General features: G+C 40.7%; 1 protein-coding gene across 4 annotated transcripts in view; it reads right to left on the reverse strand.

The window, feature by feature from the left end:
• APP (amyloid beta precursor protein) overlaps positions 1–16,611 on the reverse strand; it is a 366,031-nt gene that overhangs the window by 218,505 nt on the left and 130,915 nt on the right. For all 4 annotated transcript variants that reach the window (XM_090060391.1, XM_090060383.1, XM_090060378.1 and 1 more), the window contains exon 3: positions 7,360–7,489. In XM_090060391.1, the coding sequence (XP_089916517.1) occupies positions 7,360–7,489 (130 nt within the window). The remainder of the gene's footprint in view (positions 1–7,359; positions 7,490–16,611) is intronic.

The following is a 16,611-nucleotide window of genomic DNA, read 5'->3' on the forward strand; positions in this document are numbered from 1 at the left end:
CTCCAGCACAGCTTCCTGTAGGGCTTTTTAAAATCCTCTTGGAAGTGCCTACCACTTTCTGTAAAGTGACTAGATCCTGAATCACCCTCAGGTGCCTCTGAAGTGTCTCCATTGACTGTATAAGAATTTACGTGCTTAAACTGGTCAAACTGAACAGACTTCCTGAGAAAGAAGCCTAATATTTAGCCACTGCAGTCCCCAAGTGTAGGTCCCTTGGGAAGCAATTTGAATCCAGCCACTAGCATTCAAGCCTGAAATGTTTGCTGCAATTGATTCAATAGAAATGATAAAAAGGAAGAGGAAACTGGCTGCAAAATGCTGGAGATCCAATGAGTCAGTCAATGCTGAACCGACAGTATAAGTCATGAATCTCATGAAGATGCACAAGCCTACAAATTTTAAGCATTTACAATATGAAACATAGCCTCAAGAGACTTTTCTGCAGCTCTACCAGGGACCGTGACCTTAGGGAGCCCTCATCATCTCCAATGCTTGACCATTTTATGAAAACAGTCTATTTGGGCAGAACTATTGCCAATTTACCTACCAGTAACTTAAAGCTATCAAGGTTAAACAGGGACACTGCCCCTTTAGGAAGCCAACAGATCAGGTGAAAGGGCCTCTCCCTCAGAACTACTCTAATGAATAGTTGCAATTTTCCCTGTATCTGGGACATTTTTACCTTTTATCTCCACACTAAAATATTTAGGTTGCTGTCTCTTTCTGCACTTCTCTCTTTACCATCAGCTAATACTGTAAGGAAACCTAAGCACTGTGCAGTTGTGTAGAGTGAAGCTCTGTAATACTTTATTTAAGGAAAACAGCATTATACATGGCTTGTCTACATCAATCATGTGGCAGAGTAGAGACTGAAACAAATGAGAATCAGAGACCTAAAAGACAAGCAGCATGAAAACTGAGACACAAGTATTCAATCTTGTCTGATTAATCAAGCAGTACACAGAAAAGCCCAATATAAAGTTCATCTATTTTTTTGGAAAAGGGTCTCTGTGCATGTGACGACCTGTACAATGTGGACATGGGGGCTGGAAAAGGTATTAAGATGTAATATAGGAAAAAAATAATGGAAATATGATCAATGAACATAAGAAAAGGGTAATTTATGTTTGTACACTTAAAAAGTTCTGATTACTTGATAAACTACAGCAGTTCAGTAAGTTGTGCCTATGTATACTTTAATGCTTTATTCCAGGCATATGCTTGGTATAAAATATTTAGCTACAGATTTCTAGCATGTACAGAAAATCTTTAGTAAAAAGATCATGAATTTTATGTCATATCAAGTGAACAGTTGCTTTAAGAAACATTACAGCAAGTTAATAAATATTTTCAACCAAAGCAATTTGTTTAGAAAACTAGAACCAAAAAAACTTACGTTATTCTTCTTTATGTCATTCCAAATTTCCACTGTGGAACAGCGTAATCTATTTTACATGCTTACAAGCCATCGAGTAAAATATGTGTTTTGACTTTATCACAAACCAACAATATTCTAAGTATAAAGATTAGTATTTCAAATACTATCTGAATATGGCATCTAAATTTAGCAGCTTGCAGTATAAGAATTCATTCAAAAATATACAGTAATAGTCTATGATTTCCGATTACAAATTTTAATAAGGAAAAATGATATGGCAAAGACAAAAATTTGCCTTTAATATTATTTCGCCTTTAGCAATTCTCATTTTTTTCAAAGCTAGGGTACATAACCAGTGGCCACTGCAGTAGACTTTGTTAATGGTAAATAAAATGTCATCTCTATTGTGTGAATAGTGAGCTCATTTTTATCCAAGGATTTGATATTTGACAATATACAGGCTCCCCTGCAGAGAAGGTAAAGAGGGTGCTATCCTGTTTCACTCAACACAGAAACACAAAAAGCAGTCATAATGTAAACCAGGGGTGTCCAACCTTTTTGAATGTGGGGCCGGATCAGGAACCTTTTATCACCCAGTGGTCCGGCAGGAGCGGGTGCTCACACGGCCTGTCCAGTCCGGCCGCAGCCTGGGGGCGCAGGGGTCAAGGGGTACCACGTGACCCTGCCGTGTCCTCCCTGACACCTGGGCAGCCTCAAGGATGCTCCCAGCACACCTGCGCAACCCTGGTTCAGCAGCCAGGGGAACATGTGGGGACTCTACAGGAGGGTGAAGGATGTGAAGGGACACCCCCCTGCTCTCTCTCCCCCAGGGCAGGCCGAGCCCAAGCCCAAGCAGCAGGAGTCCCTCCCTCCCTGGGGCCCGTGAGTCCCCACCCCTAGCATGATGTCTGCGGGCACAGGGGGATGTGGGGAGTCAGGAGCAGCGCCAGCTTCCCGCCCCAGTCAAAGTAGCAGCAGCAGCAGCATCTCCTGCAGGCCCAGCCGCAGCATCCCTCCAAGCTGGCATCCGCGCCCCCTGTGCCCGCCCAACTGCTGCAATGCAACCTGCTCCAGCCCACATGGTCAGCAGGGACCGGCGCAGAACAGGGCTGGCATGCAAATGAAAGGAGGGGTGGGGCTAGGAATGGAAACCCTGTAATGTGGGAGAGGGGAGGAGCTGGCATGGAAATGGGGAAGGGAGGGGAGGGGTGTCAAATGAGAGGGAAAGGAGGAGCCGCACGGCATTGGCAATGTCAAGCTGACACAGTGCATGTGGGAACCTTGTCACTTCCCCAGCCTTTCAGGAGCCATCAGGAAGCTGCTAAGGGGCTGGGGGAGGGACAAGGGGTGGGAACGAAAGTAAACAGCCTTTACTTTCATTTCCCGTTGCAGCACCGTGGGCCACAGAAAATGGCTTGACAGGCCACATGGCGGCCCATGGGCCATATGTTAGACAAGCCTGATTTAAACAATCTGTCTGCAAGGGTAGAAGGTGTAAGGGAGAAAGCCAGGCAGTATTATTTGCAGTTCTCACTGCTTCAAGGTGGAGAAAATTCAGGGTGATTTTTTTTCCCTGGTACTTGCAAGGCCACCGACTTTAATGGAGTCAACACTTTATTCTTGAGATCCTTCTAAGAAGATAAGGTCCAGTCAGATAAGGAGATAACGTCTGGCTCAAAAAAAACCAAAAAACAAACCCAAAGCCCCCAAAACTTGAACTGATGCCACAGCTTTGTGCTGAGGGACGTCAGACTACCTGATCATTATGCCTCTCTCTTAACATCTGAGGGGTGCAATGTGTGTGTATCAGCACACAATGACAGGCAGATAGTAAGAGACACTGACTATGCTCATCTGTGACTCACTATTCTTCTCTGAACTCCATAGAAGCATTATATCTCATAACTATGCGATTGAAGCACTACATTTCTTCCTCTTAAGCAGCATTATACAACCCTTTAGTCTCCAAAAGATGCATCATGGATACTATGTATGTAATACAGAAACTAAAGCAGCCATGGCATTATTCAAAAGCCACCTAAAATCTGACTAGCTTTCCTGTTAGGTAAATATAAATCCATATTTTGTGTGTGATGCAAGAAAAAAAACTTTGAACCATAATAATCAACAGGCTCTGAAACAAGCCACTTTCCAACAATGGGAAGGTAATAAAAGAAAATGTTTTGATTAGACAAGTGTTCTCATAAGGCAGCAAAAACTCACTCACTGCTCCTTGACAATTTTCCCTTTCATAAAAAACTTGCCTCCCTCAGCAAACGGAAATCCTGAAAATAATCCCATGCGTCCATGAACTGGAATATACTAGACACATCATTAAATTAGATGTACTGAATGAGATCATTTATATGAAGTCAGTGATTTTTAAAATACTGTCGGACCTAACACCCAGACACTGATTTACATAAGCAAGCAAACAAAATGGATAATATTTTTTGTTCATTAAGTTAAATCTTATTTTCTTCGAAGAAAATTTCAATAGTCACAGAGTAAGCAAGAGGCTCTCTCTCGGATAATGGGCTTTGATTTAGCATTATTTCCATTTTATATTGATTACGTGTTTTAGTCACATCAACTGAAGAAAAAGAAAATAAGAGCTATGTAATCTAATAAATTTGATCAATATTACTAGACTGCTTTGCTACAAGCAGCCTCCCCAACTGCCATTTAGCATAACAAAGAGTTTCATAAGAGAGCATAAGAACACAGCCAAGTGCTAAAATGATCTACTCCATTCTCAAGTCCCAAAAAGTCTTGGCTAAAGGCATGCCAATAGACTGTGAAGATGTCTTGGCATGGAAGCAGACATATTCCTCCCACTCGCCCATTTGGTAAGATGTATGCCAAGCCAGAAGCAACTATGGGCTTGTTCAGTAGACTGAATCTATTTCTCACATGGATAATATAATTAGAAAGCTTTTACAATGGTTCTTTGAGAAACTTTTAGCAAGTTAGGACTGTCTTCCTATCATTACCCAAAGGTCCTTAGAGCAGAAGCATTTAAAACTTCCAAAGTAAAGCTCTTTTAATTAAGGCCCCTGCTCTTCAAGGAGCTCTCTGAAGGCATGATCCTTGTGCAATGTTCTCCTGTGGCTTTCGTGGGGCTCCTATACTTGATTCTCAAAGAGGCAGAACGTCACCACTGTTTTCAGAAGTCTCTCTAAAGCCCCACTGGTTTCAACCTATCGACATTCTGAAGTATTTTTCTCATAATGGCACTTCTAAAAAGAAAAAAGAAAAAAATATGGATCAAGCCTATTTATTTTTAAATTTCAACTACTCTGTATCTTTGGGAGGACAAGACTGTAACAAATCACAAGGTAATTCTCTCAGACTCTGGAGTTTAAAAACCAACCAACCAAAAATACGAACTTTTTAAATATAATGACAAAGGGAAGAGATCCGCCAACAGCATTATTATAAACAAAAGGTCAGCATGAATGCATGATGTCTCAGGGCATGGGGACACTGGAATTGGAGAGGGGTCTGTGACTCCAGGGTCCTTGTACCCTGGGACTTCTAGAAGCCAAGCATGCAGCTGGATTACCCAAGGGTAGGCTAATAATTAGGTGACCGTCATACCTGCCCAAACAGCTCTGGATCTTGAAATGGACTCTGGACGGTCAAGGCTGAGTTTGACAAGCAGCTAATTGTCATACCTGGTCCCAATACTTCTGGGTCTCAAATGAACCTAATCAGGCTGGGAGCTCAGGAGTGCTGTGACTGGGACCAGAAAAACATTATGCCCCATTCCAAACATTGAGTCTACTGCCATGTACATCTGGAGTGGGTGGAAGCACAGTGTTTGGGATGTAACATAAAATTCCCCTGGTCCCAATCACAGCATAATTTTAACATCATTCTGAGGCCTTATGTTATCTATATGCCATGGCATTTCATATAATCTAATTCAGGAACAGGTCATTACTTCAGCTGGAGAGACGCATGTCTTTTGGTGAGCTGTTGAGGCTCCACCCAAACTCCATGCTCCCATCACCTTTCTGGGTGCAGGCTCTGCACTGCCACCAGTCCCCGCCCCATGCTCCACACTTCCACCCAGCTGCAGCTCCCCCTCTCCCTCCCTCCACTTCTCAACTTGGTGCCTGGAGTGAGTGGGACACCAAGGACGCTGAGGAGGTCCCCAGGCAGCTGCAGCAGCGGCGGCAGCAGCAGCCTCACCTGGAAGCTGTGCGCTTGCTGGCCAGGCCCTTCCGCACACCAGTGTGTGAGCAAAGTACATGGGCTGAGTGAGGTACTATTAGTTGATGGGTGCCCGAACACTTGATAATATTGCCTGGCAGGCCAGATCCTGCCCACAGGCTATATTTTGCCCACCCCTGTTCTATTTAGATGCAACTCTAATGAAGGGGTGGGGGTGAGGGGAGGGAGCAGCTATCTATGATACAGAATAATAGATTAAGGACCAGATTTTCCTAAGAGTTAAGTGTTTTAATACCTTGAAAAATTTCATCCCGTGTCCTACTCTAATGTATGTTGTGAGACAGCTGGATACCCAAGTCTCTTCTGGCTAATTTCTCATAGGAAAGTGAAACTAAAAGGATATTCTGGATCATCCAGAGTAGTCCTTGCTATCAAAGACAACCTTTTCATGTAAACCCTTTCATAAACCAGATAGGAGTTGTGAGGTCAAAACTTCCGTATTGATTAGATAACTCTTATTTCCAGACTAAATTTATTAACAGCTAATTTATACCCATTTCTTCTTGGGCTGGCATTGTATGACACTTTAAAATTATATTATAAACTATCCAAGGCAGCAAACAATTCTTCTTATGTAATTGTATAGCCCTTACTTCAACAGGTCCCAAATCATGAGTGGAGACTTCAGTTGCTATGGCAATACAATAAATAATAAAAAATGGTTTCACAGCTCTGCTATCCTGCTTCTCCACCAACATATTTTTTGAATTAAAGCAAGTGCACTTACATGAAATTTGATGAAATAAATTCTTCTGCCACTGGCTGACCCAGCAGTACTTTTCCATCTATGAGTTTTATGATTCTATAATAAGATGCTCATCCTAGTCTACAAGTGCTCATTTTACAGGCCCTTAATCTTGTTTATGTTTTCATCTGTACGGTGGGACACTTGCTGAAAAACAGGACACACTATCAAGAGTCTATGCCCTCTAGACATTTCTTTCTCCCATGAAGGTAATCTATTCAAAATGTCTTTAGATGTTTTTGAATGTTAGTCATTCTTGGAGTACTATTTTCCCTAGCACAGCTTAAAAATTGTGCAACATTCAATGCCCAACATGGAGAGCAATAAAATCCCTGTGCTCCCTAGACACCACTAATTTTTGGAACAAGCCATTAAATACTAATCTTCAGCTTTTGTTTTTTTATAGCCAAGATGTTTCTTAGCATAATGATCTTCTGTCAGCAAAGTCTCAAGTAAATAACAGTTGTATCAAGACCTTTCCAATCATAGCCCAATCTTATTTATAAAAAATATTTCTGGCATTTTACAGTCTCCTGTGTGCTATAAAAAAGTACTGAATTCAAGTAGCTTTCAACTGAGGCATTACAGTATTTTTAATCTAAACCATACAGACAACAATGGATCCATCCACAACCCTCACCACTGCCAGGTACCTGAATTTATTTGAAATTGAAATTTACTTAACATAGATGTTTCACTTCTGTAGAGCCAAAACTAGTAAGAAAAATACAGAAAATACAAAGCCTGAAGCAAAAGAAAAAAAGCTTAATGTTCACCAGTGTCTGATAATACCAAACTGTTTATAATATGGAGGCATTCCATTTGCACCCAAAAAGGAGAACGAACCCATTACAGCTAGTTCCATTCAAACCCACAGTAAAAGCTGACCCTTCCTGAGAAAACACACTCTCAATCCTTATCCTAAAGAAAAGAGACAGCTTTAAATAAACCATGTAGAGAGAAAAGAACTGCAGATGTAAAAATGGACATCACTCACCCAAGCACCTGTAGGGAACCACGATATGAGGCTGACTCTTGCACTGCTTCCGTCCCCTTTTGCACCAGTTCTGGATTGTCACAGGCTGGTTGGCTTCAACCACATTGGTAATTTGCAGTTCAGGATAAACCTAATGTTCAAACACAAAGAAAACAAATGCAGTTTAAGGCACGCTTACTGGGCCATTTAATATTATTACAGGTATTTGTAATAGGCACCAGTGATGTTCACATGCATGCCTTCCCCTTTTGTTGTATACTACACAGACATCTTTACTTTGTAATATTTTATGTTATGAATTTTCACTGTCTCCATTCATCTAAGGAGGAACCAGGTATTATTAAAAAGCAAATTTATCTATCTGCTAAACTGGTGACAGCTGGCTTTTCCTTTTCATTAAGGCTTTAAATGCCTCTCTCAACTCTACCTACACAAGACTTAAGTGAATCATTCACTTGTTACTCTTGCAGATGAACACCACCAAAAGGAACTCCTGCTACTTTAACAGTCTAATGCATCCAGTTTGGCAACCTTAATGAAGAACTTGGACCAGTCCTTCATCTTTTTCAGTGAAGTCATCCTAAACTCAGAGCATTCCTTTCCCTGGCCACTTTTTGCATTAAGAATGTCAAATCTGAATTTCCCTTTACAGTCCACATCTTCTCTCACCCTAATAATTTGCTGAACCACTTGCCCATATTTCTGACTTCCTTAAAATTGCTCATCTTTTCCAAATGCTACATGTACTCACAATCACACTGTGATAATCCCTGAAAAAAACTGCAAAGTTACGCCATTGATAATTTCAATTCACCCATAGCTGTGATTTCATCTCTTCTTCCATTCACATACCACCATCCTCACTCCCTGCCCCTCAACATCTTTCCCATTATCAGTTTTGACCGTGCTCTCCTCTGTCAGAGATCAGTTCTTAGCCATTAACAACCTGTATGTAACAGTTCACTAACCTCACAGTAACCATCAGTTTCTCCATCCCTTTCTCTGGAGGGAGGCAAGAGCTCATCTCTCATGCCGTTTTCAAAAAAGTATCTGTTAAACCAGTCCTAACATGGAGCTCATCATGATATTTATTTCCCTTTACTTTTATTTGCAACCATACCAACCAATTTCCAACACACTAAGAGTTGTGTATGAAGACACTTAACAAGAACATAGTTCTTAGCCCTTAGAATTCTGTCCGTTTATGATAAAGGGCTACTTGTTTCAGTGTTTTTCAGCAACTGGAAGCTCAATATTGTGAAACAGAATTCACCTTAAAACAAAGACAAAGAACAAGGAACCCCCTTTTGTCAGAGGCATGAAGTTTTAATGGTTCTAAATCAGTGGTTCTCAAACTTTTTAGAATTGAGACACTTCTAACACACAGTTTCATAGTTTCTCCTTCTCACCCTAGACACTATGAAACTATGAAACTCCTCATAAGACTCGTGGCACTTCTCAGAAAATGCCAGCTATTATTTTTTCACTCATTTTTTACTACGGAAAAATAATAGAGTAATTCTTCTGTTGCAAGTGCTCTACAATAAGTCAGAAATTTTTAACACTATGAATTTCTATTTGAAAAATTTGCATTCATCTTGTGTCTTGTGCGTTTGCCACCAAACATGAGCAGCACTCTTAGAAGGATCTCATGGCACCTCAGGGTGCCCTGGTACCCTGGCCAAATACCACTGGTCTAAAAGAAATGTCTATTACATACTCTTATTAAGCGTTTACTCTCTTGAAACTAGCGTGAAAGTCAAACACCTGACCTCTAACACAAATACAGTGTTGGTTTACTTAAAGATAATGGATTGAAAGACTTTTTGAACTGACATCAGTACCAGGTTTTAGAAATTAAGTGGATGGAAAAAATAGTAAGGGAGAAGGTGCAAAGAAGAATACAAGGCACACTCATCTAAATTCCTATTAAAGAAAATGGAAATGTGTTGGCCAGATACTAATGAGCTGGGACAAGCCCTACAGTGGAACCCTCCAGAAGACCAAAAATGGCCTAGCGAAGGACAATACACCAGAAACCAGAGGAAGCTAGACTGAAACTGAGCCAAGTTAAGCAGCAGGCCAAAGGACAAAAATGGGCAGATGACTGTTGTAGAAGTCCTATACTTCCTTTGCCAAAGCAGAGGGAATTAATTTTAACAATTTGTAGTCTGATACAATGTAGACACTTAGAATTAGGCATAGTTCCACAGTAAGAGAAACCCCCATTTACCGCAAAGGATTTAAAACATTAAAAAATGTGCAAGTCAGTTAAAAAGTACAATATATATTTTAAACTGAAGCTAAATTTTAAAAAACTTTACACTGAAATGGCAATGGCCAGAAGTATCTTTGCACTTTTTACTCTTCTGATTAGCAGTACTTTAATTCAAGTGGCTTGGGGTAGTATGTACGCATAGGATGGGAAGCAGTATAAACATAAGCTCTGAGCTAGTGAAACCAGCCAGTTCTCTGCCCATGGTCAATAAAAGAGACTAAATTAAAGATTGTACAGCTACATTGTACGCTATGATTAAAACACATTATACAATTACTTTTAAATAGCTTGTTACATGTAAATCAAGGGCAGTTATTTTACATTGCCTATGGAAGATGACCAATTATACAATGAAATAGTTACCCAATTCCCCAGAGCTAGAAAATCAACACATTAAGCCAAATATCCATATCCAGTGAACACCACCCTGGCTACTTATATCACAAATATGATGAACAGTACCACCGAGCCAATCCTGCTTTTATAAGCAAGTATCTACAAAAACACAGCCATTTGAACTTTAATTTATGACCGTTTACATCCAAACACCATTGCCACTGTGTTCTCAAGTCCCTATAGCAAGAGATAAGGGGCTTGCAAATGTGGATGATTTTCTACTACATACTTGGGGTGCAGACACATGACGCATTTATTATGCGAGAAACTCCGTAAAAGTGAGGGAGACGCACAATGAACAATCTTAATGTGGTGTAAGACTCTCTCTTCCAAGGTAAAAAGACCAAACAAAATATGTAGTAATTTTACCCGGGTGATTTACTAGGGAATAAACATCACATGTTTGCTTCCCTACTCCGCTTCATTTCAGAGTAGCTATTTGTGCAGGAAGACTAGCAAGTATGGCAAAAGACCAGCTTGGCTTAGCACAGAACTCTTCAGTGAGCTAAAACACAAAAAGGAAGCTTGTTGTGGAAGCTTGGACAAATGACTAGGGAGGAGTATAATAGTGTTGCTGGGCATGCAGGGATGAAATCAGGAAGGCCAGAGAACAACTGGAGTTGCAACTAGGAAGGGGCATGAAGGGTAACATGAAGGGTTTCTACAAGGATGTCAGCAACAAGTGGAAGATCAGGGAAAGTGTGGGGCCTCTTACAGAACAGGGGAGGCAACCTAGTGACAAATGATGTGGGAAAAGGATGAAGTACTCAATGCCTTTTTTACCTTGGTCTTAACAAGCAAGGTCAGCTCAAGACTACTGCATTTGGCAGCACAGTTTGGTGAGGAAATAAGCAGCTTGCCAGGGACAAAATAACAGATTACAGACTATTTAAAAAAGCTTGATGTGTACAAGTCCACAGGGCCAAACATGATGTACCCAACACTGATGTGGGAGTTGGCTGATGTGATTGCAGAGCTGCTGACCATGATCTTTGAAAACTCATGGTGATCGGAAGAGGTCCTGGACAATTGGAAAAGAGCAAATATAATGCCCATCTTTAAGAAAAGGGAACAAGAAGGATCCAGAGAACTACAGACCAGTCAGCCTGACCTCAATCCCTGGAAATATCAAGCAATCCATTTTTAAGCATTTGAAGGAGAAGATGGTGATTAGGAACAGTCAGCATGGATTCACCACGGAAAAGTCATGCCTGACCAACCTGATTGCTTTCTGTGATGACATGACTGGCTCTGTGGATACAGTGAGAACAGTGGACACGATATACTTTGACTTTAGCAAGGCTTTTCATATGATCTCCCACAATGTTTTCACAAGCAAACTAAGAAGTACGGGTTGGATGATGGACTATAAGATGGACAGAAAACTAGCTGGATCGTCAGGCTCAAAGGATAATGATTAATGCCTCAATGTCCAGCTGGCAGCCAGTAGCTACTGGAGTGCCCCAGGTGTCAGTCCTGGGGCTGATTTTATTCAATACAAATAAAAAAAGCTCATGGTAGAAAATTTCTATTTCCAAAGCAAACCAAAACTAAATATTGGTAAAAGGAAGAAAAAAAAATAGAGAAAATCCTCACTAGCTCTGTACACTCAAGACCTACAAGTACATTTTGGGTCCCAACTTTCTAATCCTTTCTTAATGCTACAGTACTCTAAATGAGTGGGTAGCATTAAGCAAAGCACGTTACTTAATTATCTTCAATCAATGACCTAACCACCTGGAAGATGAGACAGAGTGTGCCCTCAGCAAGTCTGTGGATGACACCAACCTGGCGGGGGAGGGAGGTGGAAAAATAGATATGCTGGAGGATAGAGCTAGGATTCAGAGAGACCTCAACAAATTGGAGGACTGGACCAAAAGAAATCTCATGAAGATCAATAAGGACAAGTGCAATGTCCTGCACTTAGGATAGAACAATCCCATGCACCAATACAGGTTGGAGATCAACTGGCTAATCAGTAGCTCTGCAGATAAGGACCTGGGAGGTACAGGGGACAACAAGCTGAATATAAGCCAACAGTGTGTCCTTGTTGCAAATGTTAACAGCATACTGGGCTGCCTTAATAGGAGCACTGCCAGCAGAGTGAGGGAAGTGATTTTTCCCCTCTATTCTGCACTGGTGAGGCCACATCTGGAGTACTGTGTTCAGTTTTGGGCCCCCCATTACAGAAAGGATATAGACACAATTGGAGTGTCCAGAGGAGGGCAATGAGAATGGCTAGTGGGCTGGGGCACATGACTTCTGAGGAGAGGCTAAGAGAACTGGGTTTACTTAGTCTGAGGAAGAGAAAACAGAGGGGATTTAATAATAGCCTTCAACTAGCTGAGGGGTGGTTACAAAGAAGATGGAGTTAGACTGCTCTCAGTGATGGCAGATGACAGAACAAGGAGCAGTGGTCTCCAGTAGCAGCAAGAGAAGTTTAGGTTAGATATTAAGAAAAACTCTCTCACTAGGAAGACTGTTAAAGCACTGGAACAGGTTACCCAGACAGGTTGTGGAATTTGCATCCTGGGAGGTTTTTAAGACCCAGCTAGACAAAGCCTGGGCTGGGATGATCTCGTTGGGGTGGTCCTGCTTTGAGCAGGGGGTTGGACTAGATGGCTTCCTGAGGTCCCTTCCAGCTCTAATTTTCTATGATTCTACAATTTGTTCAGTGTAAATAGCCATCTATCTCACTAGTGGCCATGTGCTGTACTACTGCCTATAGAGCAGGCAGCCAGCTTGTGTACCCACTTCTCATAAAATACACTATAAATTCCATGGTAAATTATCCTGTAGTAAATGTGTTGTATTGCCCTCAGCATGCTGCTTCATTTGAACATCAGGGTTAAAAGGAGACACTAAACTCCAGAACATGAAAAGCAAGCAACTCCTATGTGGACAATATGAGTTATGATACTTCAATAATTATTCATAAAAGAAGCAGAGAGAAAAATCAATGACTGCACTGGCTCCACAGAAGAACTCTTGAACTTCAAACATTACACAAAATGTTCTTGTTTTTATATCAGATTGGTTTCATTCCTTTGAACAGTCAAAAGCGGTAGTAGGGTTTGCAGGGAAGTGTGAGAAGGCAGGAGGTTCCCTCTCCTTCAACCTAGGGCCACTGTTTACATCAAATAACACAAACAGAAATGGTCCAGACATTTAAGACTCTAGTGGAGTTTATACCTAGCTTGCCATCTTTGGAAGATAATATATTGTTCCATTTCCTTTCCTCTGTTCCCTAAAGAAATGGATAAGCTAAGGGTTCACCACTTACAGTGCTGATGAATCAAGGTAAGTGGCACATTTTTAGATTCACTGTACCCACATGTTTAATAACTGCAGAAAGAAATCCTGGTGTATTTGCAGTGTAATACTGATTTTGTACCGCAACAGCGGGATTGCGAATGAAGTAAAAAAATCTGCCTCTTTCCTCTCAAATCTGAAGTCTCCCACTCTAAGCACAGCCTGTCCACGCACCTGCTCATGTTCCTTATCTCTGTCAGAGCAGCACCAAAAGATATTAGGACTTCATGATCATAGTGAATCCACTGTTTAATAAACACTGTTAAGCATGAACACAGTGGTTGTGCCTCACCCCTGGGTCCTGACACACAACAAGGATAGATTCACAGTGCACACTAGACTGGATTTAGATCACTTGAAAACTACCACTCATATTAAAATATCCAGAGCAATTTAAATAGCACCATTAAGATCCAGGCATTATGTAACATTAGATGCCATCATTAGCACTATCTTAGCTGACAAACCTAAGACATGATGCAACGTAACTGAAATATTCTCACTGCCACTTTTTCTAACACAGCTCACTATGTCACTGTCTCTCAGACACACACACACACACACACACACACGCAGAGTAAATATTCTATTTTTTGTTAAATAGCGTCTACATTTCAAGTTTTGAAGCACCTTAGTTGGTACATGTAAAAAGAAAATACCAGCTATCGCTCACAAAATTGTATACAAGCTTCAAGGCCCTGATAAAGAAAAGCATTCCTCCTCAGAGTTTTAACATGCTTAAAATTAAACACCTAGTGATGTGCTTTTCTGAACTGAGGTTTGTATGAGTGACACCTAAAAAAAGGTGGCATCTGTCAAAGAAAAATCTTTGATTTCAGATGCCGATGGCAAAAAGGTCAAAGGCTAACATAACATATTTTGTCTTTATAGTTTCGTATCCAACCCCCCCCCCCACTTAAATGTAAAACACATGCGCAGTCAATCTCGCATGAAACCTAAGCAGAAGTAAGAAACACACAGTCTGTTCACAGTCATGATTGGCAGTCCTGTAATTATTCATGCCTGGCGTGTTGTAATAGGCCACCCTGCAAGCTATAACTTCGGAAAGATTTCCGCCTTCAGCGGAGAATTCTGTACACGCCCTAGAGGTTAAGTCAGCAATTTGGCCAGTCACTGACCTCTCCCCACCGACGGTAAAAGTTTTCAGATGTATTCGTTTTTGCCGGCTCGTCCGTTCTTATCAAGAGCTCACGAAAGTCTTCAGACCAAAGTTACCTGTATGCTTTGCTTAAAATCTGGACCATGCAGTTTGTAATCTGTGCAACAAAAATATCTGCATGCTGAGCTAAATAAATCAACTTCTCTTTCTACACCGCGCGACCACAACTTTCCTCCTACACTGCAATCTCCTGTGGTGTAAGTAAAATAAACTTTTTGTATAACCAATATGCTTTAAAATCTCCTGACTCCAATCCACCGCTATTACCCACCTGTCCGACTACCTACCCCACCCACGTCCAGCCGGTCGTGCCGACCCAGGCTCGCAGGTCAAGGGTACACCGGTCATCGGACGCGACAGTATCAACCCACAAGGCCAAGCAAAAAGAAAAAAAATATGATTTTTTGTTTAAACTAATTTCACCTAGAAATTACCTTGAGCTGTAAATAAAATCTTTTTACTGGAACAAATAGCAGGACTTGTCTACTTCCAACAAATACCATTTAACAACAAAGAAGCACAAAAATAAAGGAGCCTTCTCTTTTATTTTCCATTAATTATAAGTTTCCTGAGATCTTTTGAAAGCTCACATAAATAAAGCTTTGGACACCTTCAGAAGCAGAACCAGGCTTTGAACTTCACTAGTTATTCAAAAAGTATTGCTAAGGTGCACAAGCAGAAATAGTGGCTCCAGTAACTTATGATTTTCTATATCTCACAACTTATAAAATCTATCTGTTCTGAACTGATGTGCTACCTACCCATGACATAGGGAAATGAGGTGCCCTGCTGAGTTTCTTCTAGATGATCAAAATAGATAGCTTTAGAAGATTATGACAGAAGACTAACTCTTAAATTGTTAACCTTATAAATCACTGTGCAGAAAATTAGCACTTACATGTACTACAGAAAAAAGCCTAGTGAGGAAGTAAAGGACAAAATATTTTAAAGTTTGTAAGTATGAATCAAGATATGAGACTATCAATTAAAGTAAATTGTCTGACTAACAAGATCAGTCCATTATGAAGTTTGCCTTTATAGATCCGAATTAATGAAATTTTACTTCAGACTGCATTGAATTTACTGCAATGTCAATCCAGTTAAGTTTAGCTAACTTACACAACCCTGATACCATTTGCCTATGCAGAATCTAATTCCACAAACACTTGGAATATATAGCTAACTCTGCTACTGGTTGTTCCACCAATTTCAAAGGATCAGTGCCATAAAAGGAACAAATACATGCCTGTTTTGTACACAAGAAAAAGTAATTCTCTGGAGCTCTGGAGAATCCTCCAGGAACACAACTCATTTTAACATTTCCCCCTGAAAATTTTCTAGTTCTTTCAGGTTTTCATTTTTAAAAACACTTAATAAGAAACTTGTTTAGCTCATGGTAGAAAATTTCTATTTCCAAAGCAAACCAAAACTAAATATTGGTAAAAGGAAGAAAAAAATAGAGAAAATCCTCACTAGCTCTGCACACTCAAGACCTACAAGTACATTTTGGGTCCCAACTTTCTAATCCTTTCTTAATGCTACAGTACTCTAAATGAGTGGGTAGCATTAAACAAAGCACGTTACTTAATTATCTTCAATCAATGACCTAAAAAAATCATAAAATTACTCATACAAAGATTGGGAACATAGTAAATGAAAAGGAATGGTCACTGACATAAAGCAAGGATCAGCAACCTTGACGGGGTAGTGGGCTGCAATAATGTAGTTCAGTTCAAAAGCAACCTGACCACCATTCTGCCAGTTCTCCCTGGCACCAAATGCTGCTGGATGCTAGAGCCACCCATCACTAGACAATGCAGAATCATCCCTGTTGCCAACATGCTGTCAATATTTGGGCTTCATGGACTGGATAAATTGCTTGGCAGGCTGAATCAGGCCTGTGGGCCACAGGTTGCCAACTCTCGACAGAGAGCAATCTGGATTACCTACTAACAACCAAACAACAGGCATTTTCACTTGGCCAAATGTTCAGTCATACAACTCAGAATGAAGGCTGGATAAGTAGGATGGGGGAGTCCATCTTGGGTTAAATGACTGGGTGGGGAAAAAAGAAAGAAAATATGTT

The sequence above is a fragment of the Crocodylus siamensis genome, chromosome 1, assembly GCF_052110815.1.
Source record: "Crocodylus siamensis isolate JL-2025a chromosome 1, ASM5211081v1, whole genome shotgun sequence".
Lineage (NCBI taxonomy): Eukaryota > Metazoa > Chordata > Crocodylia > Crocodylidae > Crocodylus > Crocodylus siamensis.